The 27840-nt window shown below is 42.2% G+C and overlaps 1 protein-coding gene across 1 annotated transcript in view; it reads left to right on the top strand.

Moving 5' to 3' along the window:
* LOC110175781 (adhesion G protein-coupled receptor A3) overlaps nucleotides 1-27840 on the top strand; it is an 820856-nt gene that overhangs the window by 174559 nt on the left and 618457 nt on the right. The window contains exon 7 of the mRNA XM_055162785.1: nucleotides 12053-12266. Within this exon, the coding sequence (XP_055018760.1) occupies nucleotides 12053-12266 (214 nt within the window). The remainder of the gene's footprint in view (nucleotides 1-12052; nucleotides 12267-27840) is intronic.

Here is a 27840-nt window from a genome sequence, read left to right as displayed (position 1 = left end):
TTCTTGACCAAATGTAATAACCGAGTCCCTGATCCGGGGTCTCTTCAGCTGCAAAAATACATGTAGAATTTCACAAAAACATCAAATAGCAATTAAAGTTCTTTGAGACAGCCTTGGCTCTCAGTGTTGACACCTCACAGGCTCATATGTCACAAACAGCAGCACACACACTCTCCTTTCACGCTTATGATTAATACCGAGCCACGGGCCACAGACGACTCCCCCTCCTCTCCTCTCTCTCCCCCGTTTCCTCACCCCATCCCCCCATATGGCGCTCGGTGTTCCTCTCGAAGCCACGCACACAGCAATATGGCGCTTTATGAGCCATGTATCGGATTGCCTGTCAGATAGCACAACATTGGCGATTGATTGGAGGAGAGGTGAAAGGAGAACGCTTGCTTATGCTGCTGTCTGGAGCATGTCCAAGGAAAAGTCTGGCGGCGTATGAACAAATGTGCCCGGAAAATAGTCCCCCAAGGTGGAAGCGGAGCTGGCAAGACAATATCTGTAATGAATAAGGGAGTCCGTGAAGATATATGCCACAGTCTGAGCACAACAAGGTGTAAAGGTGCGCGGTGTAACTTTTTTATGGGGTTTCTGCCACCTGCTTGTCTCCATGGAGATAGTGTTTGCATTTGTTCCACAGTAAAACACGGATTTACAGTAACAATTTAACTAGTATTTGTTATTTTTATTGTTAAAGAGAAGCACCTCGGAAAATACGCATTGCTACTGTGATTGGGGTTGCCTCTCCATAGAACTGATCTCACTTGGCCCATGTGTCATATAAGGAGCTACAGCAGGGGTGGTCCATGGGCCGTATCCAAACTACTTTGATCCCAAAGGGGCCGGATCAGAAAACTCATGGCATAAAAATAGCAATAATTTCAAATATTTATGCAGAGAAACACAAATCTATTACAGAAATCTTTTTTAATTGATGAACTCTTTCTTTTACAAAATATTATAATATTATGAACAACCAGAAACTTTAAGAAAAATGCAATTTCAACACAAAGTTTTAACATTAACTTGTATGAAAATAGGAATAAGTCATTTTTTCTTGGAAAATTCTGCACTCTGTGTCCACTTTTCTCATTTGTGACATTTTGTTGATGAGGGTGTCACGGTCAACAGTCAAAACGATCGTCCTTTAAGAGCGTTTGGAAAGAGACAAGTCTTCATTTGTGCTGCTCTGGTGGGAGGAGCCACGTACAGAGACGCTGGTACTTAGCGTAGCAGCGTCTCCAGCGTCTCTGTCTCTGCAGAAAATTACCAATGTTTTAATAGAAAATATAATTAAAATATTTTTGTAGAAAATCAGCCGAGGGCCAGATTAAAGGTCTTGGAGGGCCGGATCTGGCCCCTGGGCCATATGGTTGACACCCCTGAGATACAGTATAATAGTTGTATGCCATACAGTGGGACATTTCTGGTAAAACATCTCCATGGAGACAAGGAGGTGACCAGAATCTAGAACATCTTTAGAGACTGTGATCTTCAGATTATTTGCACCGTGGCAGAGTGTTTGGGAATGCCACTTTAGAAGAAGGGTGCAGGCTCAGTTCCCAAACATTTAATCTATTTGTAAAGGGTGTGGATTCTCTGCTGTTGGATTTCTTGTTTCTTTGCATGATCAAAATAATTTAGTGAATATACAGATATGTATTTTCTCATTCTTGCAGAAGTTACAGACCATTTTGCATAGTACATTGTGAAAGTGAGAAAAGCACATACTATAGGGTGACCATATTTCCGTTTGTGAAAACCCGGACACCTTACCGGGGGTGGGGTGTGGGGCCTCGACGTTGAGCTACTCTCACTTCGCAACCTGTGCACATGGCCTCCACCTTGTCCAGATCTGGCTGGAAAACGGAGAATTTCTTGTTCAAGTCATCGTTAAATGCGCATTTGCACTTCGGCATGTTGCAGGTTGACTGACTGTTTGTGTTTGCTCGCTCCTTCTGAGTTACAGGGAGCTACGAGAGATGCTCAATTTAATGGCCCCAATGAACAGTAATGAAAACCACATTTCCATCACTTAAAAAAAAAAAAAAAAAAAAAACCCGGACGCCCAGGACAGGCCGCAAAAAATGGGGAAAAATTGACATTTGTTCACCCTAATGTACTATATTTAAATACATATAGGCATGTTTTGAAAAAGTTCCCATTTAGTTCAACATTTGTAAGAAATCCTGAAAAAATATAATCTCGTCAACTAGAATTATCTTAAGCAAACTGTACCTTTTCAAGCAACGGGCAATTTTTTTTGTCTGTGTTATGATATAGCTTCCTCATCACAAACATTTATTTAATTCACATGGCTGAGTTCTTCTCTCAAACAAGCTGTTTTCAGGCCGGCCAGATCAGTGCCGGTGCCGGTTCCCGCAGTAGTTACACTTGGAATCAAAGTGCTTACCAGTAAACGACCCGCGCTCAAACCGTTTAAGTGAACCCATGATGCTTCAGAGGGGGTGGATCTGCTGCCAAATAAAATCAACGCCACACGAAAGCAAATGTCACGGCAATAAAAATAACAATCATGGATCGCATCATCGACACCAGCAGTCATTATTTATCTGCGCCGAGCTCTGCTACAACATCTGCAGTGGAGAAGGCAACAGCTACACCCAATCCAAAGATGGAACCTTAAAATGTGAACACGGACATAACAAATATTTGGTCTCCTCCGCTGACCACTGAACAGTTTTCTTGTCACTTGATTTCTCCACTGTTTTCCACACACACATTTTCATTGTTTCTTCTTGGTTTATTTTACCACTTGTGACCCAGATGAATCTGCTGACGTCTACTGTGTCGTCACGATTTGCTTGGAAAAATACAAGTTGGTTTACGTCAACTTTTCGCTTCCTGAACACTCAGATTTTCGGTGTGTCCACATCAGTCGTTTTGAGATTAGGTGTGGGAACCAGCACCGGCACGGTTCTCTGTCAGCCTGAAAATGCTAACACAAAACCCTCTGTTCCACCTTGTGATGTCATGTGGTAATACATGAAGTGCTCCACTGTATTTTTAAACTCCATGCACCTTAAAGGTTGTATGGAGGATTTTTTTTCAGTTTAAAATTATCAATGAAAGTTTAAAATACCATTACAGAGACGCAGCAGCTTTGTAATTATGATGACCAAAAAAAAAAAAAAGAATGAAAATCTATCAACTGTGGACGTAGTGAGGCCAGATAAACATCAGCCAATAGACAACAAGGCTACCTCATTTTCTATTGGCTGTTAGGTTGTCAATCAAACTCCCTACGTTTCTAGTGTAACTGACTCGCCGGCGCGCTGGGATTACGTGGTTTATGCAGCGGTTCTTAGAGGCTTTTACAAACTGTCGCTTCCTCGCAATCTGCACAAAGTTTGTCGCGATGGCGGACGAGAATCCACGACCAGTTCGCCGCAAAAGAAAGTCAGTTTTTGAGGTCGCTGTAAGAAGAAGAGAAGGGGAAAAGGAGCGAAGACAAACTGAGGTGATTCTTGGAGATTCCTTCCAGAGAGACAAAGGGTCTAAAAACTGATGCGTCGGTCACTCAATTATTTCTAGACAGGTCACTTTAACAGTACTTCTGGATGTAAACAAGTGTGATTTCTAGAGTAACGAGGCGGGAGGAGGTGTTTCTACTGGGGGAGCTGTGGAGGAGGAAGGTTGTGCCACGCATGCACAACATTTGAAAAAGGACTGTCGATGTATTTCACTTTAAAAATCCTCTATACAACCTTTAACTAAAATGATTTGGATGATTTCAGATGTGGAATCTGTAGGGTGACCATATTTCCGTTTGTGAAAACCCGGACACCTTACTGGGGGTGGGGGGTGGGGCCTTGACATTGAGCTAGTCTCACCTCCCAACCTGTGCACATGGCCTCCACCTTGTCCCGATCGGGCCGGAAAATGGAGAATTTCTTGTACAATTCATTCTTAAATGCGCATTTGGGCTTCGGCGTGTTGCAGACTGACCGACTGTTTGTGTCTGCTCGCTCCTCCTGAGTTACAGAGAGCTACGAGGGCCGCTCAATTTAATGGCCCCAATGAACGGTCATGAAAATCCTGACATTTCCAACTATTAAAAAAGAAAAAACGTACACCCAGGACAGGACGCAAAAAACTGGCATGTCTGGGCAAAAACAGACACTTGGTCACCCTAGAACAGAGCATTTTGAGCTTTGGAGATGTGACAGACCCATAATAAAGTGTTTCTCAAATATGTGTGAATGAAACAAAACACAACTCCAGTTATGTTTTTGAGAACGAAACAACATTCTGACATGACAAAGGCTACGTTCAGATTGCAGGGCTTAATGCTCAATTTGGATTTTTTTTTTTTTTCTGAAATCTGATGTTTTTGCGAGGTTGTTCACATTTCCAATTAAATGTCACTTGTATGTGATCTCCAGTGTGAACTTTAAACGCCCCAAAAGTGTCCCGCATGGGCAGTGGAGACACTACGACGTCAACCGCAGCGAGCGTGCTCTGTGTTTACGGAAGTTGTCCAAACATGGACGCGAGCATTGAGCACCTGGAGATTTTAAAGTTCCTCTCGTACCGGAGCCAGAACATGAACAACTTACTTGTTTTAAGGAGGAGATTGAGAAGGAGAAGGACGAGGTGTTTTGGCCGTGACGTTTTTGTGGGCAGCGGCAGCGACGTCCGTTGAAAGGAACGTGTGGATGTGGAGATGTAGCCAAGAGTGGTGAGTGGTGATGTGCTTCGCTTCAGTGACACGGAGTTCATTAGAATAGTGACGTTTGTGGCTTGTTGATAACGTGTAGGTGGATGAATGCGCTTTGGCCGTTCAGACTGAAGTTGCATGTCAAAAGATCAGATATGTATCGGTTTCAGGAGCACATATCCAAGTGGCCTGGGTCGCATTTGAAAAAATCGGATCTGTGTCATTCAGACTGTCATTAAAAGATCAGATGCAGGTCACATAGGGGCCAAAAAATCGGATTTGGATCACTTCAGTCTGCAGTTTGAACGTAGCTTTAAACCTCACAAGCGTACGTTTAAGTATAATCTACATTCAATATTTCCCTCTTTCCAGGTTTCTTTTCACACAAATCATATCTTCACATGCCTGTGGTTCCTGAAACCCTCCAAACCATGTGATCACAGATACACTTTTGGCTTTGTATCTGTAAAACATCTGACATCTGCTTCTTCCCGTCACAACTCCGGCCCCGTGCCACGCCGCTTTCCCGTGGTTTTATCCTAAACGCACCTCTCCGCCTCCGCCTTATCTCGCTCTTATCGTAGTCTTATTCTCAGCGGAGGAAAAAACAGAAAGAAACGCCAGAGGGACTTAGCTCAGGCCGCTGGGTGCGTAATCCTATCAGTGATGTTGAGGCTTGTATTGTGCACGTGTAAGAAGTCAAGGAGAGTCCAGTCTGTGGCTCAAGGCTGTTTCTGTTATCGGCCACTGGTGATCACACGGAACGACGGAGGACTCGTGCGTGAACGAGAGGGAGAAGGAGAGGAGGAGAGACGGAGGAGAGGGAGAGAGGAGTGAGGGAGGGGAAATAGAGAAGGTGAGAGAGAGGAGAAAGAGGGCAGATAGCGCAGAAAGGAAGGAGCGAGAAGGTGAAACACAGAGAGAGAAAAGAGGAGGGGTGTAAGGAGGGATGAGAGAGAGCAGAGAGGGAGGAGAGATGGAGAAGGTGAGACAGAGAGAGAGAAAGGATGAGGGGGGTAAGGAGGGATGAGAGCGAAGGAGCAGAGAGGGAGTGGAGAGAGAAAAGGTGAGACGGAGAGAATGGAAAGCGGGTAAGGAGGGATGAGAGAGAGAGCAGATAGAGCAGAGAAAGACGAGGTAGAAGGTGAGACAGAGATAGAGAGGAGGGGGTAAGGAGGGGTTAAAGAAAGAAGAGAGGGAGCGGAGAGAGAGAAGGTGAGACAAAGAGAGGAGGGTAAGGAGGAATGAGAGCAGGAGAGGAGGGATGGAGGAGAGAGAAAGTGATACAGAGGGAGGAGGGGGGTAAGGAGGAAGGAGAGAGAGCGGAGAGAGAGAAGAGACGAGGTGAGACAGAGAACGAGAGGGTAACGAGGGATGAGAGACAGTGAGAAGGTGAGAAAGAGAGGAGGGAGGTAAGAAGGTATGAGAAAGAGGAGAGAAGGAGCAGATAGAGCAGAGAGGGAGGGGAGAGAGAGGAGGTGACACAGATGGAGAGGAGAGGGGTAAGGAGGGATGAGCGAAGAGAGAGGGAGAAGAGACAAGGTGAGACAAAGAGGGTTAGGAGGGATGAGAGGAGGGATGGAGGAGAGAGAAAGTGAGACAGAGAGAGGAGGGGGGAGTAAGGAGGGATGAGAGAGCGAGCAGAGAGGGAGGGGAGATGGAGAAGGTGAGACAGAGAGAGGAGGGAGGTAAGAAGGTGTGGGAAAGGAGAGAGGGAGCAAAGAGGGAGGAGAAAGAATGTGAGACAGAGAGAGAGAGAGAGAAAGGATGAGGGGGGTAAGGAGGGATGAGAGAGAGAGAGAGCAGAGAAAGACAAGATAGAAAGCGAGACAGAGATGGAGAGGAGGGGGTAAGGAGGGGTTAAAGAAAGAAGAGAGGGAGCGGAGAGAGAGAAGGTGAGACAAAGAGAGGAGGGTAAGGAGGAATGAGAGCAGGAGAGGAGGGATGGAGGAGAGAGAAAGTGATACAGAGAGAGGAGGGGGGTAAGGAGGAAGGAGAGAGAGGGAGCGGATTAAGCAAAGAGGGAGTGGAGGGAAAGAAGTCGAGACAGAGAGATAAGAGGAGGGGAAGAAGGGATGAGAGAGAGGAGAAAGGGAGCAGATAGGGAGAAGAGAGAAGGTGAGACAGAAAGAGAGAGGGAGTGGAGATCTCTCTAGGTAGATGAGACAGAATGAGAGGGAACAGAAAAAGCAGAGAGGGAGGGATGAGAGATAAGGAGAGGAGAGATGGAGGAGAGAGAAGGTGAGACAGAGAGAGGAGGGGGGTGAGAAGGTGTGAGAAGGGAGAGATGGAGCAAAGAGGGAGGAGAAAGAATGGGAGACAGAGAGAGGGAGGAATGGGGTAAGGAAGGATGAGAGAGAGGAGAGAGGGAGCAGATAGAGTAGAGAGGGAGGGGAGAGAGAAGGTGAGACAGAGAGAGAGGAGAGGGAGTAAGGAGGGATGAGAGAGAGAGAGCAGATAGAGCAGAGAAAGAGAAGAGAGAAGGTAAGAGAGATAGAGAGGTTAAGGAGAGGTTAAGAGAAGAGAGAGAGATGGTGAGACAGGAGGGGGTAAGGAGGGATGCGAGTGGGAGCAGAAGGAGCAAAAAGGGAGGAGAGAGAGAAGGTAAGACACAGAGAGCGACGGGAGGCAGAAGAGAGAGGGGTGGAGAGAGAAATTAGTAAGGAAGCGATGGACGGAGAGAGGGGATGGAGGAGAGAGAGAAGGTAAGACAGAGAGAAGAGGGGGGTAAGGAGGGATGAGAGAGAGATAGAGCAGAGAGGAAGGAGAGATAAGGTGAGACAGAGAGAGAGAGGAGGGGAAGAAAGTGAGCGAGTAAGGAAGCAATGGAAGAGAGGTAGGACGGAGAGAGGGGATGGAGGAGAGAGAGAAGAGGAGACAGAGAGGGATGAGGAGGGTAAGGAGGATGAGAGAGAAAAAGAGGAACAGTTAGAGCAGAGAGGGAGAAGAGAGAGGGATATGAGAGAGAGGTGGAGAGAGGGATGAGGAAGGACAGAAGGGATGGAGGAGAGAGAGAAGGTAAGACAGAGAGAGAAGAGAAGAGAAGAAAGAAGGTGAGCCAGACAGAGAGAGAGAGAGGGATGTGAGAGAGACAGGTAGAGAGAGGGATGAGTAAGAAAGAGATTGGAAGAGAGAGGAAGGTGATAGGGGTGGAGGAGAGGAGAGAGGGATGAGAGAGTAAGAACGAGGCAGAAAGCGGGATGAGTAAGGAAGAGATGGAAGAGAGAGGAAGGTGATGGGGGTGGAGGAGAGGAGAGAGGGATGAGAGAGTAAGAACGAGGCAGAAAGCGGGATGAGTAAGGAAGAGATGGAAGAGAGACAGGAAGGAGAGAAGGAGTGAAGGATAGAAAGAAGCTGAGAGGATGGAGGAGGAGAGTGATGAGAGAGCGGGAGGAGAGGGGATGGAGGAGCGAGAAAGAAGACGAGAGAGAAGTGTGAGGAAGAGAGGAGTGAAAGAGTGAGCGAGAGATAGGTGGAGCGACGGATGAGAAAGGAAGAGAAGCGATAGGCGGTAGGGAAGAAGGAAAAACGAGGGCACAGGGAGAGGAGATGAAGGAGAGAAAAGGGAGCGAGAGAGGAGAGGAAGGAGGTTTTGGAGATCAGACGAGGATGAAAAAGCGTAAAGGAAAAGAAGAGAGAGGAGTAGGGTTAAGGGGAGAAGATAGGGAGAGGATGGAAGAGAGAGAGAAAAAGGGAGGAGGAGAGGAAACGACAGAGGTGAGAGGAGAGAGAGGAGGGGGCTGTGACCTTGGCGGTGCATTTGTGTGGATTACAGGGACACTTTGAGGACTGGAGGTGGATCTATAACGTTACATCGTGCTACAGGAAGCAACAATAAAAACTGGATATAGGGAACACATGATACAGAGATTTACCAATAAAACTCAGACGTATGTTTTCAAAATAGACCCTAAAATGAAATTATTATTCACCTTTGCACTCTTACACGGTGTAAGTAGTTAATTAAAACAGTCTAAGGCAGGGGTGTCAAACTAATTTTGGTCCGGGGGCCGTATCCAACCAACTTTGATCCCAAAAGGGCCGGATCAGAAAACTCATGTCATATAAACCCCAAAAATAACAATAAGTTCAAATATTAATATTTTATAATATTAAATAAATGCAAATCTATTACAGAAATCTATTACAAAACTCTTTCTTTTACAAAATATTATAATATTATGAACAACCTGAAACTTTAAGAAAAATATAATTTCAACACAATGTTTTAACATGAACTTGTATGTAAATAAGAATAAGAAATTTTTCTTGAAAAATTCTGCACTCGGCTCCACTTTTCTCATTTTTGACATTTTTCTGATGAGGGTGTCATTGTCAACAGTCAAAACGATCGTCCTTTAAGAGCGTTTGGAAAGAGACAAGTCTTCATTTGTGCTGCTCTGGTGGGAGGGGCCACGTACAGAGACACTGGAGACGCTGCTGTGATAAACACCGCAGAAAATTAACAATATTTTAATAGAAAATATAATTTAAATATTTTAGTAGAAAATCAGCCGAGGGCCAGATTAACGGTCTTGGAGGGCCGGATCTGGCCCCCGGGCCGCATGTTTGACACCTGTGGTCTAAGGTCAATGAAGGTTAGATAGAGTTGTTTCCACCCTTATAATCATAGAACCTGAACATAAAATTCTCATTAAAAATATAATAATAAGCTATAACTTCAATCCAATTATCTCTTTTTTTCATAAAGTCATAGATGAAACTGCAAGCCTGTAAAAAACATGTCTGTATTTTGTTAAGAGTCTAGAAATCTCTTACTGGTCTGATCTCATGGACACTTTTTGCGCAGTTTTGCACCTAATTTTTTATTTTTTTTCTCAAGCATTCAGTCTTTTTATGAATCCAGACCACAGACTGTATAAAGAAGTGGACTAATGGAGTGTGACGCAGAGTCCTGGACCAGGTCGAGTACCGGCAAATAGTTGCTGAAACAGCCGGGTTTTAACGTTGTGGAATTTTATGGACGGGTAGTGATTACACACGGGCGGGTCAGGTGAATCAAATGAACGACGAACGGGCGAAAAATACTCTGTTGCCTTGGAAACAAGTGCCATTTCTTGGTCTTTTCCCTGAACGATGGACCAGACTGAGAGAGACTTTAGTGGATTTAATACATAAAAGCATCAGTGGAGGTGATGGGCTCGGAGGATGCGCTCCTGGATCAGTCCTGGTTTAGTCTTGGTTTAGACCTGGCCCAGTCCTGGTGTAGTCCTGGTGATCGGCTCGGTGGTTGCGGCGTGTATATGTGTATGGTTTAGACCTGGTTTAGTCCTGGTGTAGTCCTGGTGTTGTCCTGGTTTAGTCCTGGTGTAGTCCTGGTGTTGTCCTGGTTTAGTCCTGGTTTAGTCCTGGTGTAGTCCTGGTTTAGTCCTGGTGTAGTCCTGGTGTAGTCCTGGTTTAGTCCTGGTTAAGTCCTGGTGTAGTCCTGGTGTTGTCCTGGTTTAGTCCTGGTGTAGTCCTGGTTTATACCTGGTTTAGTCCTGATGTAGTCCTGATGTAGTCCTGGTGTAGTCCTGATGTAGTCCTGATGTAGTCCTGGTGTAGTCCTGGTGTCCTGGTTTTATACCTGGTTTAGTCCTGGTGTAGTCCTGGTTAGTCCTGGTGTAGTCCTGGTGTAGTCCTGGTAGTCCTGGTTTAGTCCTGGTGTTGTCCTGGTGTAGTCCTGGTGTAGTCCTGGTGTAGTCCTGGTGTAGTCCTGGTGTAGTCCTGGTTTAGTCCTGGTGTTGTCCTGGTGTCCTGGTTTAGTCCTGGTGTAGTCCTGGTTTAGTCCTGGTGTAGTCCTGGTGTAGTCCTGGTGTAGTCCTGGTGTAGTCCTGGTGTAGTCCTGGTGTAGTCCTGGTTTAGTCCTGGTGTTGTCCTGGTTTAGTCCTGGTGTAGTCCTGGTGTTGTCCTGGTGTAGTCCTGGTGTAGTCCTGGTGTAGTCCTGGTGTTGTCCTGGTGTAGTCCTGGTGTAGTCCTGGTTTAGTCCTGGTTTAGTCCTGGTTTAGTCCTGGTTTAGTCCTGGTGATCAGCTCTGCAGTTGTGATATGAACATATTTATAATGAACATATTATTATTCGCTAATGACATGTTTAGTCCTGGACTATTGGGCTGTCAGACTAATGTCCTGACCCGATTTATCAGAACTTTGTGACCTCGTTTGCGATTTTTACGCCACTGCGGTCCTCGTGTATGTGGTTTCAGTGTCACTCTGAGCGGCTCTGTCAGATCGTAACCACCAAACCACGGTAACAGCCAATAAAACCGAGCATCAGGGGCAGATGTAGTGATGGACACAGAGATGCAAGATACAAACTCAGGAAATACCAAAAATAATGAGAAGATTTTATTACTCACCTCTCGTAAAGTGGTACATTTAAAGTGCAGCATCTCATCCATATTATCCACAAAATTTGTCCTCATCCTGATCCAGTTTGAGTTGTTCTTGAAAAGTAAAAAGGTGAGAGTAGTTCCTCACATGTGTCTGTTTACATCCACACACAGCGCACGGATCGAGGTGAAGCTGCAGATTAGCAATAGTGACTCTACTTCCTGTGAACTTTATCACCAACCTTCTGTGTGCTAAAAATCACGTATCTGAAGTATTGCACCACATTTCATAAATAATAATAACACAGTTTTAACTTGTATCTAAACTAGAATCAGAACTACGATCTTTGAACACTGCCGTCTTTGCGATCGGAGATTTTAAGTCTCATAAAATTCTCCTCGTGTCTGTAGTGTGCACTGTTTGTCGCACATTTAAAAATTGTTTAAGACTGAAAAATCCTGTAGTGTGTGGCGGTTTTAAGAGTGAGTCTTTATACTACATTTTCTAATTCACACATTCATGTTGTTTTCAGTTTTTACATGTTGTGTGACTTGCGTAATATATTCATGTATCTTTTACAAGTGTAACCACTAGGGATGTAATAATAACCAAAATACCGTGATATTGTTTCATCTAAAGTCTCACAATATATCAAATTACACGTTTATCTGCTTAAATTCATTGTTATGGTGCAGCAATAGCTAAAAAAACAGAGGGGACTACATAGACCATGATCCTTTGCTCCATTTCAGTGCAGACTACACAAAGAAATAACTTCTTAAGCAATTTTAAATCTTGGTTCTTTGGCATTTTGAGAGGAAAAAGTAGCATATTAACAACTTTGTTAACCTCCACAAAATATCACAATAAATATCATACTGTGAGATGGAGATCATGAAAATACTGTACAGAGAGATTTGGATATCGTTACATCCCTAGTAATCACCATACGCCTACAATATATCAAGTCTTTTGTTGAACATCTTTACAATTATCAACATTACATTTGTTTCTTTCTCTTCCTGTCCCGTAGATGGCGCCCTGGAGCTGCCCCTCTTCCAGCTCATCCCCTCCCAGAGACAGCTGGTGTTCCAGGGGGACCGGCTGCCCCTCCAGTGCACCGTGTCCTACTTGCACCCACACATGGAGCTGCGCTGGAGCCACAACGGGCACCCGGTGAGCACCCACGAGGAGAGGGGCGTGAGCGTGGAGGAGAGCGTCATCCACGACTGCAGCCTCATCACCAGGTCAGCCCACACACTCATGATGGAACATTAAATAGTAAAGTGTATGTGAGTACTTTGCATTTTGATCCCAGCAATGCACACAATATAAATGAGTAGACAACTATATTTACTAGGGATGTAACAATAACTTAAATACCGTGATATCGTATCGTCAAAGTTCTCACAATAATATCGTGGACCATCACAATAAATCAAATTACAAGTCTCTTCGCTTAAATTAAGAGTTTTGGTGCAGCGATAGCTAAAAAAAGACAGAGGGAACTACATAGACCATGATCTTTTGCTCCATTTTAGTGCAGAATGCAAGAAGAAATAACAGTCTGCTTCCGGACACGTCATTTCTGTGTCCGCAAGCCTTCCCTATTCACACAGCTATGCGCATATTTATTTACGTAGGGTGACTATATTTGCGTTTGTCAAAATCAGGACACTGTACGGGGGGTGGGAGGTGGGGCCTCATCGTCGACACTGAGTTACTCTCACCTGGCAAAGCTTTTTAATGTTTTTCGGTGTCCTGGTGAGCTTTGAGGTCCCTGGCATATACGAAACATACCGAAACATATGCACTGCTTTGTACGCTGTGCACATGACCTCCCATTTGTCTCGAACGGGATAGAAAGTGGGGATTGTCTTGTACAAGTCATGGTTGAAATGCACATTTGCGCTTCGGCACGTTGCAGACTGTTGACTGTTGTTGTTGTTGTTTAATGGCCCAATGAAAGGTAATGAAAACCCGGACATTTGTATCACTTTATTAAAAAAAAAAAAAAAAAAACGAACAGCCAGGACAGGACGTGAAAAACGGACACGTCCGGGGAAAAACGGACGTTTGGTCACCCTGTGTTTACGTTTTACAGAAATGAAACTTAAAACCGCATGACTAATTTGCATAAACTGAGTGCTTAAAAAAAACAGCTCCTTGTGCACTGATGCGCTTCAGCTTCTGTTGGACTAAAGGACACGACTCAGTGGATTATATGTGCTTTTTCTGTGACAGAGGGGTGATCTGCTGATGGTGATTCTGTTCTGTGCTTCTATCGTGTTGGAGATGGTTCATGTTGAACTTTTCAGAGATTATACATCTGCAGGTCGTACACAAAGGCCGTATATATTCTAGCCTCTTAGCGTTTTGGCGGTGAATTACTTTGTGGCGCATAGAAGTACATCAGCGTATCAGCGTTTTCAGGCGTCCACACGGTGCTGGATCAGATCTGTACTCAGATGAATTCGTGGGAGCTGGCGGCACCAGATCATTCAGTCTCTGGAGTCGGATTAGTGTGGACGAACACTGCATCCACAACGAAAATGACCTGAATATGTACTAGTGTGGACAGGGCCCAAGACGACATGTGGCAGACCCTTTACAAGAAAATACACAGTGCACCTTTAATAATCTTGTTTAAATCCTTTGTTATGTAACACTTTATCTCAATTTGTTTGAGTTCAATCTTTGTCCAGTCTTGGTTTCTTTCTTGCTTTCCCTTCACTACTTTACACTTCATATTTCTGTTAATCCAATTTTAACAATTTCACAGCTTCATTTCTCCAAACTATTTTCATCACGCAATTATATTTGTATCTAAAGGCAGATTGCCGTAGTGTTTGGTGTGAAAGTTGGCGATCCACTGCTTTGGGCTATAGGCGCTGCGAGCTGATTAGCCCCTGACACAAACCTTTAGGGACGTACACGAGCGCAGCCAAGCAGAATAAGTCAATAAGACATGCAAATCAGCAGCAGGATGAATTTTAATCAGATGCAGAGTGGTGCGTGTGACCAGTGTACAACATATGGTAATTGGGATGGCGCAGTCACGGCGTTAGTGAAGACAAGTGACCACGCTGGGTGTACTCCTCCAGAAAGCTTATGGTGTACGTAATCCGATTTTATAAACTACAAGATACTTCACTATGTTGTGTACGTTAAGAATAATGATTGTTTACCGTACACATAATGAATTCATGTTCCGTGTTTGACTTCCTTTCTGGATTTACCGTGCTTAGATGAAAGAAGATTAAACGAGAGAAATGCAAATATGAAATAGCTCCTTAAAATGTGTGAATTAATATTTGTTCCCGCTCTGTTCGGTTGGCGATATATTTTGATGTAATATGACTATTTACTTTTTGTATTTGGCCAAGAAAGTCTCATAGTGTTTTAAGTTTTATGTACTCAAAGGTGTTCTGTAGTTACTTGTGGTTTAAATAACAGCTCAGTAACACATTTGGGTCAGTTTTGTCTTATTTTATTTTAGTTTAAAGGAAATGCAGTTTTTTCAGTCTCTGCAGTGGTATCGGTTGATATCGAGTATTGGCAGATACTTTATAGCCTGATTCATCAGCAGATTTCACTTCATGGAAACCGTCTGACCTCGCAGCATTAGGATTCGTTCGCTTGTTTTTTTAATCTAACCAATTGTTGTAATTTGGTCGTGATGTATGTAATGCGCCGGAACGCTCAGTGGTGTCCAAGTAATTGCTGGCACAACAGCAAAGTTTGTATCTGACAAAGGTCCAAAGGAGGATAGTGTATGCAGTCTGCTATCGCAACTCGGGTTGGTTCAGCTCTTCACTGATTGGCCGTTGCGCGGTCTACAACTTCCGGGGTTCTTGCAAACTGTCTAGTGTATTCTGATTCCTGACCTAGTCACTGGAGAGAAATTAAGAAAATAACAGAGAAATTAATTAAATTAAGTCGGCTCCGGAGCCGCATGCGGCTCTTTAGCACTCCCCTAGTGGCTCCCTGGAGCTTTTTCAAAAATGAGTGAAAATGGAAAAGGAATGATTTTTTTGTTGTTGTTTTAATATGGTTTCTTTAGGGGTAAAACCCTCGTTCATCTCTGGTCATGGATCTGATCCATCAGCTGTGTGTGCAAACGCAAACATAGGAAATGTGTTTCAGCAGAACAAACAGATGAGCTGAAGCGGGGGTGGTGTCCGGTGCCTCCACCTGAGAAGCGTTTTCCCCGAAAAAAAAAAAAAAAAAACACGTGCGCAGACGGACGCTCAGAACAACATATAATGAACCAAACTGGATTCATGCTTCTGTCCGGATGCTTTGCACCACCTCGGAACCAGGCCGCGGTCGAGCGTGGAGGACCGGAGCAGCCCGCCCGGACCTGTGGTCCACAGCGCATTCTCGCTTTTCCCGCACAGAACCAGCGCACAGAGGACGACGCGGAACCGCTCGGACCCAGTCCTTTGCACGCTGGTCTTGCTCGCCCCCGTCTGGAACCAGGACACGGAGGACGAAACCTCCAGACAATCTGACCAACACTGGACCCCCAGCCTCGTCTTGAGGAGCTGCGCGCTGACTGCTCCCGTGTATTTTGCGCTGCTGCCCGAGCTCAGAGCTTCTGCTCTGGGCTGATGTTGCGTAGAAAGTTCTACATGCTGCTGTTTTATGAATGCTCCTATGCACGATCAGAAGAAATGCGACTGCTGCTCTGAATACTTCCATCATCGTCGTCAAAGCAACATGTAAACGTCGGTCTACAGACGGCGCACCGAGTATGAGAGGGTCGCAAAAGGGGTTTGTGTAATCATGAATGCTCATTTTGTATTTGTAGCCTACTTAGTCATTTTAATAGTAGGTTTATATAGCTAATACACTGACAGCCTATGTTGTCTTCATATTGGGCTTATATAAGGCTTTTAATTTTTTGCGGCTCCAGGCAGGTATGTTTTTTGTTTTTTTGGGCCAATATGGCTCTTTGAACATTTTGGGTTGCCGACCCCTGGGCTAGATACTTAAAGCCATAGTATTATAATCTGTATCGGAGCTGAAAAAGATGGATCCGTGCATCTCTAACACAACTGAAATGCTAAAGGTGTTGAACTTTCTGGAGGTGACATTAAACACAAAGTTAACGTCATACTTCACAGCATTCTCCATCGAGAATTGTGGAAGAACAGACAAAGGAACATTCCCTATTACAGTAGTCTGATTTTGTGGTTAAAAAGTCACATACTTTACATACTTTAAGTAAAATCCAACAGACATGGCATACCTTTTCTTCTTATTTCTTTATTTGTAAAGGGGCAGCACATACTAATGAACATTTAAAATAATATGTAAATATGTAAAGATTATAGTCAGAGTTGCTAATTTCCATCTTCATCAACAGGACAGGTAAAAGTACAGCAACAATCACACAAAAGAACATAAAACCAGCACACTCACTAAAGATAAAACACACTCATTATACACTCACTATACACACAATTAATTTCAGACAGTTCATTTAAAGTTGGAAGTCAAGAGTTAAAGAGTTAAACCAGCAACCCTTCAATATAAAAAAAAATGTTGGAAACTATTTTTTTGTATTCAAAATTCTGAAAAGGATGTAATGAAACTTTATACACCTTCACTAGAATAATTTCAATATTTTCAGCTCTGGAATTGCCAATCTCTACTGAACTGCTTCATGACATCACAAGGTGCAACAGAGCATTTTGAGCTTTTGAGAGAAATAATAAATTTAATATAATTTCTCAATCATATGTGAATGAAACAAAACAACTCTAGGTATGTTTTTGATGAAGTAATAACATTCTAATATGACTAAAAGCTCGCTACAGTCAATTTCATGTAATACAGGATCTTTAAGTATTTAGTATCTCCATAGGTTAAGGTCAGCGTACATGTTATTGTCCCTGTGAGGAAATTTGTGGTGTTCATTTTGACCCATCCTTAAATGTCCCTGGGTCATCTCTCTGCAGTGAGCAAGGACCCACATCTACTACTACCTACTGTGCATGTTTTGGGTTGATGGAAGAACATGTATAGCCAGGCTGGCGCCACCTAGTGCCTCTGCTCAATTTCATTTCCCTCTAGTAACTAGATCAGGAAACGGAATACACTAGACGGTTTGCAAGAACCCCAGAAGTTATAGACCACGCACCGGCCAATCAGAGAAGAGCTGTGAAGCCATGATGTCAAACTCAAGTGTCTGTCTGGGTCCCTTTTGTGGTACAGCACAACAGTAAACGGTCGAGATGGATGTAGACGAAGCCATAATTTGTATGTTGTCAACGATTCCCAAGATCAAGGATTTAAAGCCGAAACAAAGAGAATGTTTGGTGAATTTTATCAAGGGGAAAGACATTATCGCCCTTCTTCCTATGGGATTTGGCGCATTACATACATCACGACCAAATAGCAGCGATTGGTTAAATAAAAAAATAAAAAAGTACCCGCCTACTGTCAAGCGAACAAATCCTAATGCTGTGAGGTCAGACAGTTTCCATGAAGTGAAACCGACTGATGAAACAGTCTAGACATGCAAACTCCACACAGCAAACCCCGAGAATCGAACCTTCTGAAAAGGATGCATTAATTTTCATCAAAATCTCTCAAATCAGGTGGACACAAATGCACATCATCAGCACTCTCAGTTGTCTTTATTTACATCCTGGTATCTCCTCCTCACTCCTGCCAGGCTACACAATATTTGAGTTGGTGTTGTTGTCGTCTGAAGCACTTCTCGTTGATTGATGTAAATATTTAGCGATGTTAAACGTTGCGGCTGTGCTTCCCGGTGAATAGCTCCAGATAACCCGCGTGTGGTCTTATGCTGATGTTGTATATTGTCTCTGTTTGCACCTCGGCCTGATTTCCCTTTTGTGATGTGTCCTTGATAAGGAGCCGAGAGGACGGCCTCAATTGGCTTGGCCCGGTGCCAGAGCCTCTGACCAATCAGCACGGCCGCTCTCTGGAGACCCCCCCCCCTCGCCCCTCCGCCCCCCCACCTGCTTCTCTATCTCTGTCCTGGGTCTGTCCACGTACGTCTGTCCACTGACACAGACCCACATACAAAAAGCAGGAGTGTCCACGATCTTGACACTGTGGACTTAAACCTCTGTATTAAATGCGACATGGTTCAGCATCGAGGTCTGATGCAATAGTCCTTAAAAGTAGAACGATAATGGCCTTTTCTGTAGTTAGTATCCATATTTTTCCCTGACTGACTGACCTTCTAATTGGAGGTAGAGGTCACAGCAGCAGAGAACGGCTGAGGTAATTTGAGTCTGTAAAATAGAGCTTTAAACTGAATGTAAACATATTGGTTAAATCCTCCATGTTTGTTGTAAGTGTGCAAACTGTCTATTGAAATGCAGTGGATGAATCGATATAAAAAAGTATACAAAAGAGTACGCAAGCCGAGAGGGGTCACGGCAAACGCCGCAACAAATACAAATGCGACAACACAACAAAAAGCCACAACGGGAAATGACCGCGGGACTCTATTTTAATGCAAACGCCGCAACAAATACAAACGCTACAACACAAACGCAAATGCCGCAACACATTAAAAAGCCAGAACACATTAAAAAGCCACAACCGAAGTGACCGCGGGACTCTATTTTCCGACGGACCGATCGAGCAGCAAGTGAAGAAGAAGAACTACAACGTGAAAAGTAAAGGAACGGAGAAGTTGGAAACGTAAGTAAAAGTAATTTATTGTTTTATTATTATTCGTTTCATGTTGTAGTTCTTCTTCTTCACTTGCCGCTTGATCGGTCCGTCAGAAAATAGAGTCCCGCGGTCACTTCCCTTGTGGCTTTTTAATGTGTTGTGGCTTTTTAATGTGTTGTGGCTTTTTATTGTGTTGTGGCGTTTGCATTTAAATAGAGTCCCGCGGTCATTTCCGTTGTGACTTTTTTTGGTGTGTTGTGGCTTTTTGTTGTGTTGTCGCATTTGTATTTGTTGCGGCGTTTGCGTTTGTTGTGACCCTCTCGGCTTCCGTAAAAGAGCCACCATGGAACAAAACAGTAAGATGGTGGTTCACACTATAATGTTTCCTTATCAAAAACAGACCTGGAGTCGTGTTTTGTTTCATTCACACATGTTTAACACACAAATCCTGCATATTCAGACTGAGTTTTTCTCTCAAACTAAAAACGCTGTCTTGCGCTATGTGGTAATAGGAAGCACTCCACTGTGTTTTTAAACTCCTTGCACCTTCACTTGAATACCATATTTTTGGACCCACTTTTTTCGGTCTCACCTTTTTTTCATGGTGTGTGGAGTGAGCGAGAAATTTGTGACACCGGGAGGATGCACCATGCAACTTTCCTGGAAGTCATTTCATGGATCGACAAAGCCTGGACTTCAGTGACACTGAAACCATCCTGTCGGGATTCAGAAAGTCCGGAATAATTCTAACTGGAACTGATGCTGAGTCTGACGACAGCTACACAGAAGAGGAAGTGACGCTCTGTTTACCTCTGGAGGTCGCAGAGTTGCTCAGAAGTGACACTGAGGATGAAGAATTCAGTGGATTTAGTGATTTGGAGTGAGATGGAGAGTTTGGTAAACTTGTTCTGTTCTGTTTTTTTATGTTATATTTATCTGAAGAACTGTTCATATGTGATGTTAACAGCCTGTTCTCTCTTCTATTGTTATTACTATAACTTGCCTTTCAAGATTAAATGTCGATTCCTGGTCTCTGATTTTATAAAATAAATTTCCCCCAAAAAGTGTGACTTATAGTCCAGCACAATTTATATATGTTTCTTTCTTCTTCATTACGCATTTTTTGGCTGGTGCGACTTATACTCCGAAACGAGTTATAGTCTGAAAACTACAGTAATTTGAATATTTTTGGCCCTGGAATTGTCAATCTCTACTGAACTAAAGGTAAAAAGGAGCTGTTAACTTGAAAACTATCGCTTCATGACATCACAAGGTGCAATAAAGCATTTTGAACTTTTGAGAGAAATAATAAAGAATTTCTCAATCATGTGTGAATGAAACAATCAACTCTAGGTATATTTTTGATGCGGTAATAACATTTTAATATGACTAAAAGCTTGCTGTAATTATTGTCCCTGTGAGGAAATGTATCATGTTCATTTGACCCATCCTTAAATGTCTCTGGGTCATCTCTCTGCAGTGACCAAGGACCCATCTCCAGATCTTGGTCAGAACTACTTTTGCTGGTTTATTTTTACCTACTGGTCATGTTTTAGTTTGATTGAAGGACCAGCAAACTCCACACAGAAAACCCCGAGAATCGAACCTTCTACTTTTCAAAGATCTTGTAATTTCTCAAACTCTTTCTCGGTCTAGACGCACTAATTAGACCTCAGCTTTGTCCCTTTATTGTAGACTCATCCAAACTCCTTGTTGCATCTTTTATTAAAATGTCTCCCAGTCTTCCAGATGTTTTTGATGTAACGCCCTGGCAACCCGAGTGAGACAGGAGCACACAGGCTGTTGATTAGTTTAACTGCAGCCCTCGCCTCGGCCTCAAACATAAATATTGATGGAGCGTTGACAGAAATATGCTCCCATCTGTCAACATGTCTGCATCACTGGTTATTGTATGGTTTATCTGGCAACCTCGGCTCTTGCTACTGGGTGTACCTTTCCTATTACTTCACTCAGTCAGAATTTGTCTGTGGGTTGTGCTCGTTTATTCAGTTACATTTTCGTGACTAACATTTTGATTAAATTGCAGCACTTGGAGAAGTTTTTGAGCACTATACTTTCACTCGTCACTATTTATATATAAAAAAAAAAAAAAGTCTGACAATATCTTTATGTTGTTATACCATACGCTCAGATATTTTTGTCCTTTTTATTGCTTGAGAAATGCCAGAATCTGTGCATTATTTGATGTTCTTCAAATTGAAAATAACAGCTAGACACTTCAATCAGTATTTTGTACTTTTACTTGAGCCTCAAAATTGAAAATTAGATGTTAAGGCAGGTATGTCCAAACTATGGGCCAAATTCAGCCCTCAGACAATTTTTTCTTGGCGCTCAGGCTTCCAGGTGAATTGGCCCAAATTACCGTGCATCAATTAAAAATTTACTTTTTACTGCAAGTTTTTGGAAAATCTACCTTGATAAAGCCAATATTTAATATATAGTGTGTGGTTTTAAGGATCTTTGCATGAATAAAGACTGGTGGCTCATTCTAACGTGTTAAACATGCACATATTTCAATTATTCACTGTATTGAGCACCAGTCTACGGCCCTCGATCAGGCCCTCTGCTTCGTCTGTGTTTACATATGTGGCCCTTGATGAATAAAGTTTGGACGCCCTTGTGTTAAGACATGTACTCTCACAATTTATACTTTATAGTTTCTCCAAATACACTTGCATGGGCATTTCTTGGACCAGTATCTTGTCCTTCTACTTGAATAATAGAAGTAACTGTATTTTTACTTGAGTCCACAAACTGAAAATTAGATGTTACAACTTCATAGTTCCTCTCACAATTTATACTTCAAAGTTTCCCCAAATACTTTTTTCACTTGTATGGGTAATTCTTGGACCAGTATTCTGTACTTCTACTTGAATAATAGAAGTAATTGTGGTTTTACTTGAGCCCAAAAATCTGATGTTAGAACTACATAGTTAATCTCACAATTGATACTTTATAGTTTCCCTAAATATTTTTAACACTTGCATGGGTAATTCTTGTACCATTATTTTGTACTTCTATTTCAATAACAGAAGTAATTGTACTTTTACTTGAGCCTAAAAACTGAAAATCAGATGCTATGACTTCATAGTTACACGCACAATTTATACTTTATAGTTTCTTCAGATACTTTTTTACACTCGCAATGGGTAATTCTTGGATCATTACCTTAACACGTAATTGTACTTTTGCTTGAGCCCAAAAATTGAAAGTCAGATGTTACCACTTCAGTTTCTTTCACGATTTATACTTTAAAGTTTCTCCAAATACTTTTACACATGCATGGGTAATTCTTAGACCAATATCTTGTACTTCTACTTCAATAATAGAAGTAAAGGTACTTTTACTTGAGTCCAAAAATTGAAAATTGGATGTTAGGGCTACACGGTTACTCTGACATTTTATACTTTATAGTTTCCTCAAGTACTCTTAGACTTGCAAGGGTATTTCTTGGACCAGTATCTTGTACGTCTACTTCAATAATAAAAGTAATTGTACTTTTACTTGAGTCTAAAAATTTGAAATCAGATGTTACAATTACAGTTACTCTCACAATTAATACTTTTTTACACTTGCATGGGTAATTCTTGGAACAATATCTTGTACTTTGTAATTAACAAGTAATTGTACTTTTACCTGAGCCCAAAAATGTTAAATTAGATTTTACAGCTACACAGTTACTCTCACAATTTATACTTTATAGTTTCCCCAAATACTTTTACACTTGCATGTATATTTCTTGGACCAATATCTTCTACTTCTACTTGAATAATAGAAGTAATTGTACTTTTACTTGAGCCCAAAAATTAAAAAAAATCAGATGAACTACACAGTTTCTCTCACAATTTATACTTCATAGTTAAGCATGAGTATTTCTTGAAGCAATATCTTGTACTTCTACTTCAATAATAGAAGTAATGGTAGTTTTACTTGAGTCCAAAAAAAAAAAAAAATCAGATTAACTACAAAGTTTCTCTCACAATTTATATGTTAAAGTTACTCCAAATACAGTTTTTTTACACTTGCATGGATAATTCTTGGACCAATATCTTATGCTTCTTCTTGAGCAATATTATTTTGAAGCAGTGGTACTTTTACTTGAGTACAATCCTTGGCTACTCTAGTCTGTCAGTATTTATCATAACACTGTTTTGACACAGTATTGCTTCTTGTAGTTAGCAGACTGTCAGAATAATTGGTTTACAAGCAGAGAAAGATGTGGTAGCGTCCACATTTATTTTCTTTTGGCATTTTTATTTGCACTAGCTATAAATCAGTGGTTGTTAACTTTGCCTTTCACTTTTGGATCAAGGTCTGCGCTCAGATGAAAAGTTGAGGACGGTGAAGTCTATAACATCAAAACAATAGAATGAGTGGAGTGTAGGCTGGCCCTGAGCTGAGGTGAAATGCATAAAGTTGATGAAGGAATCGTTATCAAGGCAACGCTGCAGTGCTCATAATATGTGATGGGCTTTAGAAAAAAAAGTGTTTTGTTGTGTTCACTGAAAGGCCGGGTTTTCTGATCTAAGTTATAATGTTTCTTCATCAAAAAACAGACCTGGAGTTGTGTTTTGTTTCATTCACACATATTTAACACACAAACCCTGAATATTTAGGCTGTGTTCTTCTCTCAAACAGAAAACACTTGTATCACCTTGTGATGTCACGTGAAGTGATAATACAGGAAGTGTGTTTTTGTACTCCTTCACTAGAATCATTTGGATGATTTCAAGCATGGAATTGCCAGTCTCTACTAAACAAAAGGTAAAATGCATCTGTTAACTTGAAATGTACAACTTCATGACATCACAAGGAGGAACACAGCATTTTGAACTTTGAAGATGTAGACAGACTAAGGCCCCGTCCACACTAGTACGTATTCGAGTCGTTTTCGTTGTAGATGCAGTGTTCGTCCACACTAATCCGATGGAAAACGGCTCCAGAGATCTGGTGCCGCCAGCTCCCACGAATTCATGTGAGTACGGATCTGATCCAGCACTGTGTGAACGCCTGAAAACGCTGATACACTGATGTAGGAGCTATAGTTGTGTCCTTACTGAATCACATCAATGTGATTTGCGCCTTCCTGATTTGCTGGGTTCGTGACATCGGTCATGTGAGGCTTTTGCGGAAAACAAACCATAGACAAACAGGAAACAGTGTAGCCAGAATTACTTGCACAGAACAGACTCACCTTTAGCAGAAAACCCCTCTGTCACAGACAGAACACAAATATTCCACTGCGTCATGTCCTTTTTAATCCGACAGAAGCTGACCACTTCAGGGCACAAGGAGCAAGCTATTTTTTTATGCAAAGTAGCCATGTGATTTCAAGTTTTGTTTCTGTAAAATGTAAACAAATATGCTCAAAGCTGTGTGGATAGAGAAGGCTTCCGGACACAGAAACAACGTGTCTGGATGCAAATTGTTCCCGATACAGTGATATAGTGATTTGTTTCAGTGTAAGTAACCTAATAATAAAGTGTTACTCATACATGTGTAATATAGGACCTGTTTTGGAAGTAGTTTTTTTTATTGTACTTTAATGTAATGTACTATATTTATTCAATTAATATATAGTACTTCCTTAAAGGTGCACTGTTGCCTGAAACTTATTTACCTATCTTGCATTATAGGAGTTTTATTGATGAAGGATATGTAAACTCTTCCTGTGAGTGAACTCGCCTTTCAGCTGACCAGGGGCCTGATTTATAAAGAACTGCGTAGGAATTTTGTGAATATTCCTTGGAATGTTTTGGATTCGCATCAGGTGGCTTCATGTCGCGTGCAGATTCAGGCCACTTTGGTGCATAAAGACAAAAGTAAAAGTGTTGAAGCTGCGTTTAGTCCCAGTGCTTCATTAAACCAGAGCCTCCAATGCTCCGTGCGAGGAAGAGTTTTTCTCTCAGGTTCGCTCGTTATTTCATTCTCTCTGTGTTGGGTTACAGCCACAGACTGTGTTCTATAGAAGTTTATGCTCAGCGCTGCACTGGAAAAGTGCACAAGTTTTAAATGTATAATCTTGTAGGGAATAATAAGTAGAATAAGCAGCCCTTCTCCATGTTTTGGCTACCCTCGGTTTCAATGCACAAATCTGAAGGTTACTCTTTTATATACGTGGATTTTCTGATGATTTCCAAACTCAAATTCTCTTTATTTCTGCTCCTCTCCACAAGTGTCACTTTTTTCCCCCGTGTCTCCAAACTTTGTGCAGAGTGTACGGCACAGTCCTAGCTGTCGTAGAGATAAGAAATTTGCGGTGCTTAGGAGGAGTTTCTTAAATCCAGCGGTTGGTGTAAAGAGCGCCCAGGCAATGCTTGCCAGTAACTTAGCCTAGTGGCATCAAATTGTCTCCGTGGAAAGAGATCACTTTAACGCCAGAACTGTGGAACATTAAAACATCCTCAAAGACCCCCTCCTGCTGCATCCAACTGAGACTCTTGGTTGGGAGGTGGGAAACATGCACTGACAAGTTTGGCTCTGAAACGAGTCCAATGTCTAAAGTAGAAACAACGTTGACTATTAAAATGATCGTCGACTATTAAGGGTTGAGTTTGAAGCTCAGTTTGTTGAGTGTTTGTCCTCTAATCTGAATCTTGGCGGTTTAAATCCCATTCTCGACATAAAACTACATTGGTTGAGCAGTCACAGCAACTGACCCATAGGTTGGCGGTATGGTTCCTTTGAGTGCCAGGAAGGTAGAAAAGTTGACCATGACCATTTATTAAAATAATTGTTATCTGGACTATACATATCCTAAAACAGACATGTCAGACTCAGGCTCAGATGCCAAATTTGGCCCACGATATACTTATATTTGGCCTGCGAGATCATATCAAATATGTTTTAGAGCTGCCCGTTAGCTACAGATAGACTATAGAGACATTATTTATTTAAAATGTTGTTATTATTTTATATTATGCTTGCTTTAGATTCAATGTTGAAGCAAAACTATTCTTAAACATTTATTTTAATATCAAAAGGTTTAACATTACATATCTCGAAAGAAGAGAAAACATGCAGATGTTGTGGAAAATTTTCAATAAATATTTAGTTTGGCCCACAACAACACAAGGCTGCGTTCAGACTGCAGCCTGAAGTGACCCAAATCCGATTTTTTGGCCCCTATGTGACCTGTATCTGATCTTTTAATGACAGTCTGAACAACACAGATCAGATTTTTTCAAATGCGACCCAGGACACTTGGATATGTGCTCCTGAAACTGATACATATCCGATCTTTTGACATGTGACTTCAATCTGAACTGCCAAAGTGCATTCATCCCACCTACACGTTATCCAACAAGCCACAAACGTCACTATTCTGCGCTGAAGTAGGTGAAAATTGTTAATGAACTCCTTGTTACTGAAGCGAAGCACATCACCACTCACCACTCTTCCACACGTTTCTTTCAACGGACGTCGCTGCCGCTGTCCCGCAAAACGCCACGGCCAAAAACCTCGTCCTTCTCCTTCTCAATCTCCTCCTTAAAACAAGTAAGTCGTTCATGTTCTGGCTCCGGTACGAGAGGAACTTTAAAATCTCCAGGTGCTCAATGCTCGCGTCCATGTTTGGACAACTTCCGTAAACACAGAGCACGCTCACTGCGGTTGACGTCGTCGTGTCTCCAGTGCACGTGAAGGACACTTTTGGGTCGTTTAAAGTTTCACACTGGAGATCACATATAAGTCGCATTTAATTGGAAATGTGAACGACCTCGCAAAAAAATCTGAATTAAGCCTTAAGCCCTGCAGTCTGAACGTAGCTTTAGGCCCAGTTTTTAATCTTGGCCTCTGTGAATTTGAGTTTGACACCCTTGCCTTAAAACATTGGCCAAAAGACGTTTTATAACAAAAAAGTTGCTCCATAAATAAATTAGAAATCACAAATTGTTTATGTTGCTTTGATCAACAATCCAGTGTTCATAATTACTCTGTGTTAGTTGGCATATTTTGATCTATTCGATTAAAAATGCTATTCAAAAACAATATACAACTGACTATTACAGTAATTTTTAGTTAGAAGTGAAATTAAATTCTTCTCAAAACACCAAATGATTTCAGACTTTCAGTAATCTATCAGTTCCAGTACAAACCATCCCACAAGTGTGATTTGAATACATTATTTATGCAACAACTGATGCTTTTGTGTGTCTAACCCAGCCAACTGTTAACTTCCAACCTTCACCAGAATCTGAGAAATCACTGGTGGCTTTGTCTTTGTCCAATCAGAAGTGAGGAGCGCTCTTTGTTCATTACATAACCAGCGTTTGGCTCGGGCCCATTCAAAACAGAACACACTGAATCGACCACCTACTCTGTCCTCTCTGCTGCAGCCCCAAACTTTAGAGCTGCACTGTGGAACTTTTCTGATGGGAGGGTCGGACACCGGCTTGTCTCCATGGAGATCTTATTGCTTTGCTAGGAATGTTCCACAGTATGACATTAAAAGGTACCAGATTTTTTAGAATATAAGTCTCACTTTTTTTCATGGACGGCGCTCTAGTCTTGTGTGTCAGTATCTGCTACTACTGAGTGCGTATACATGCACATCAATAACCCGGTTATGATCGGGTTTTTTGAGTATCCCGGTTTCTTGATGGTGCATGTATACGCAGTAACCCGGTTTCAGTAACCCGGTTATGGCAGTATCCCGGTTATTAGAAACCGGGTTACTGTAGCTGGTTTATTCCGATAGTAACCGGGTTACTTGTGGCATGTAAACGCAGTATCCCGGTTACTGCAACATAAAGTTGAGTGTGCATGCGTCCAAAAGACACTTTCCAGCCTTTCACCACAACAGTAGTGACATAAATAAATTGACCAATATAAATAAAGTGACCAAACGAGTGAAATGACTGCACTTGTGTGACGCTGAAAAGCTAAAACATGAACTATCTCCTATACTCTATACGCACGGAACACACTTACCATCATTAGTGCCTCTTCTGTCACAGAAATAACACACATAATCCACAGACTCGTGTCATTTAGTCCAAAAGAAAAAACAGTTTATGCTAATTAGCCTACGGTCTTAAGTTTCGTTTCTGTAAAACATAAACAAATGTGATCACAGCTGAATTATCTGATCAAACGGGCTGATGTGTCTATAGTGTTTATGGTTTATATGTTGTAAAG

This window comes from Boleophthalmus pectinirostris, unplaced genomic scaffold (genome assembly GCF_026225935.1).
Source record: "Boleophthalmus pectinirostris isolate CB_2022bp ecotype Guang Dong unplaced genomic scaffold, ASM2622593v1 HiC_scaffold_5, whole genome shotgun sequence".
Lineage (NCBI taxonomy): Eukaryota > Metazoa > Chordata > Actinopteri > Gobiiformes > Gobiidae > Boleophthalmus > Boleophthalmus pectinirostris.
This window is presented reverse-complemented; position numbering and strand designations above follow the sequence as displayed.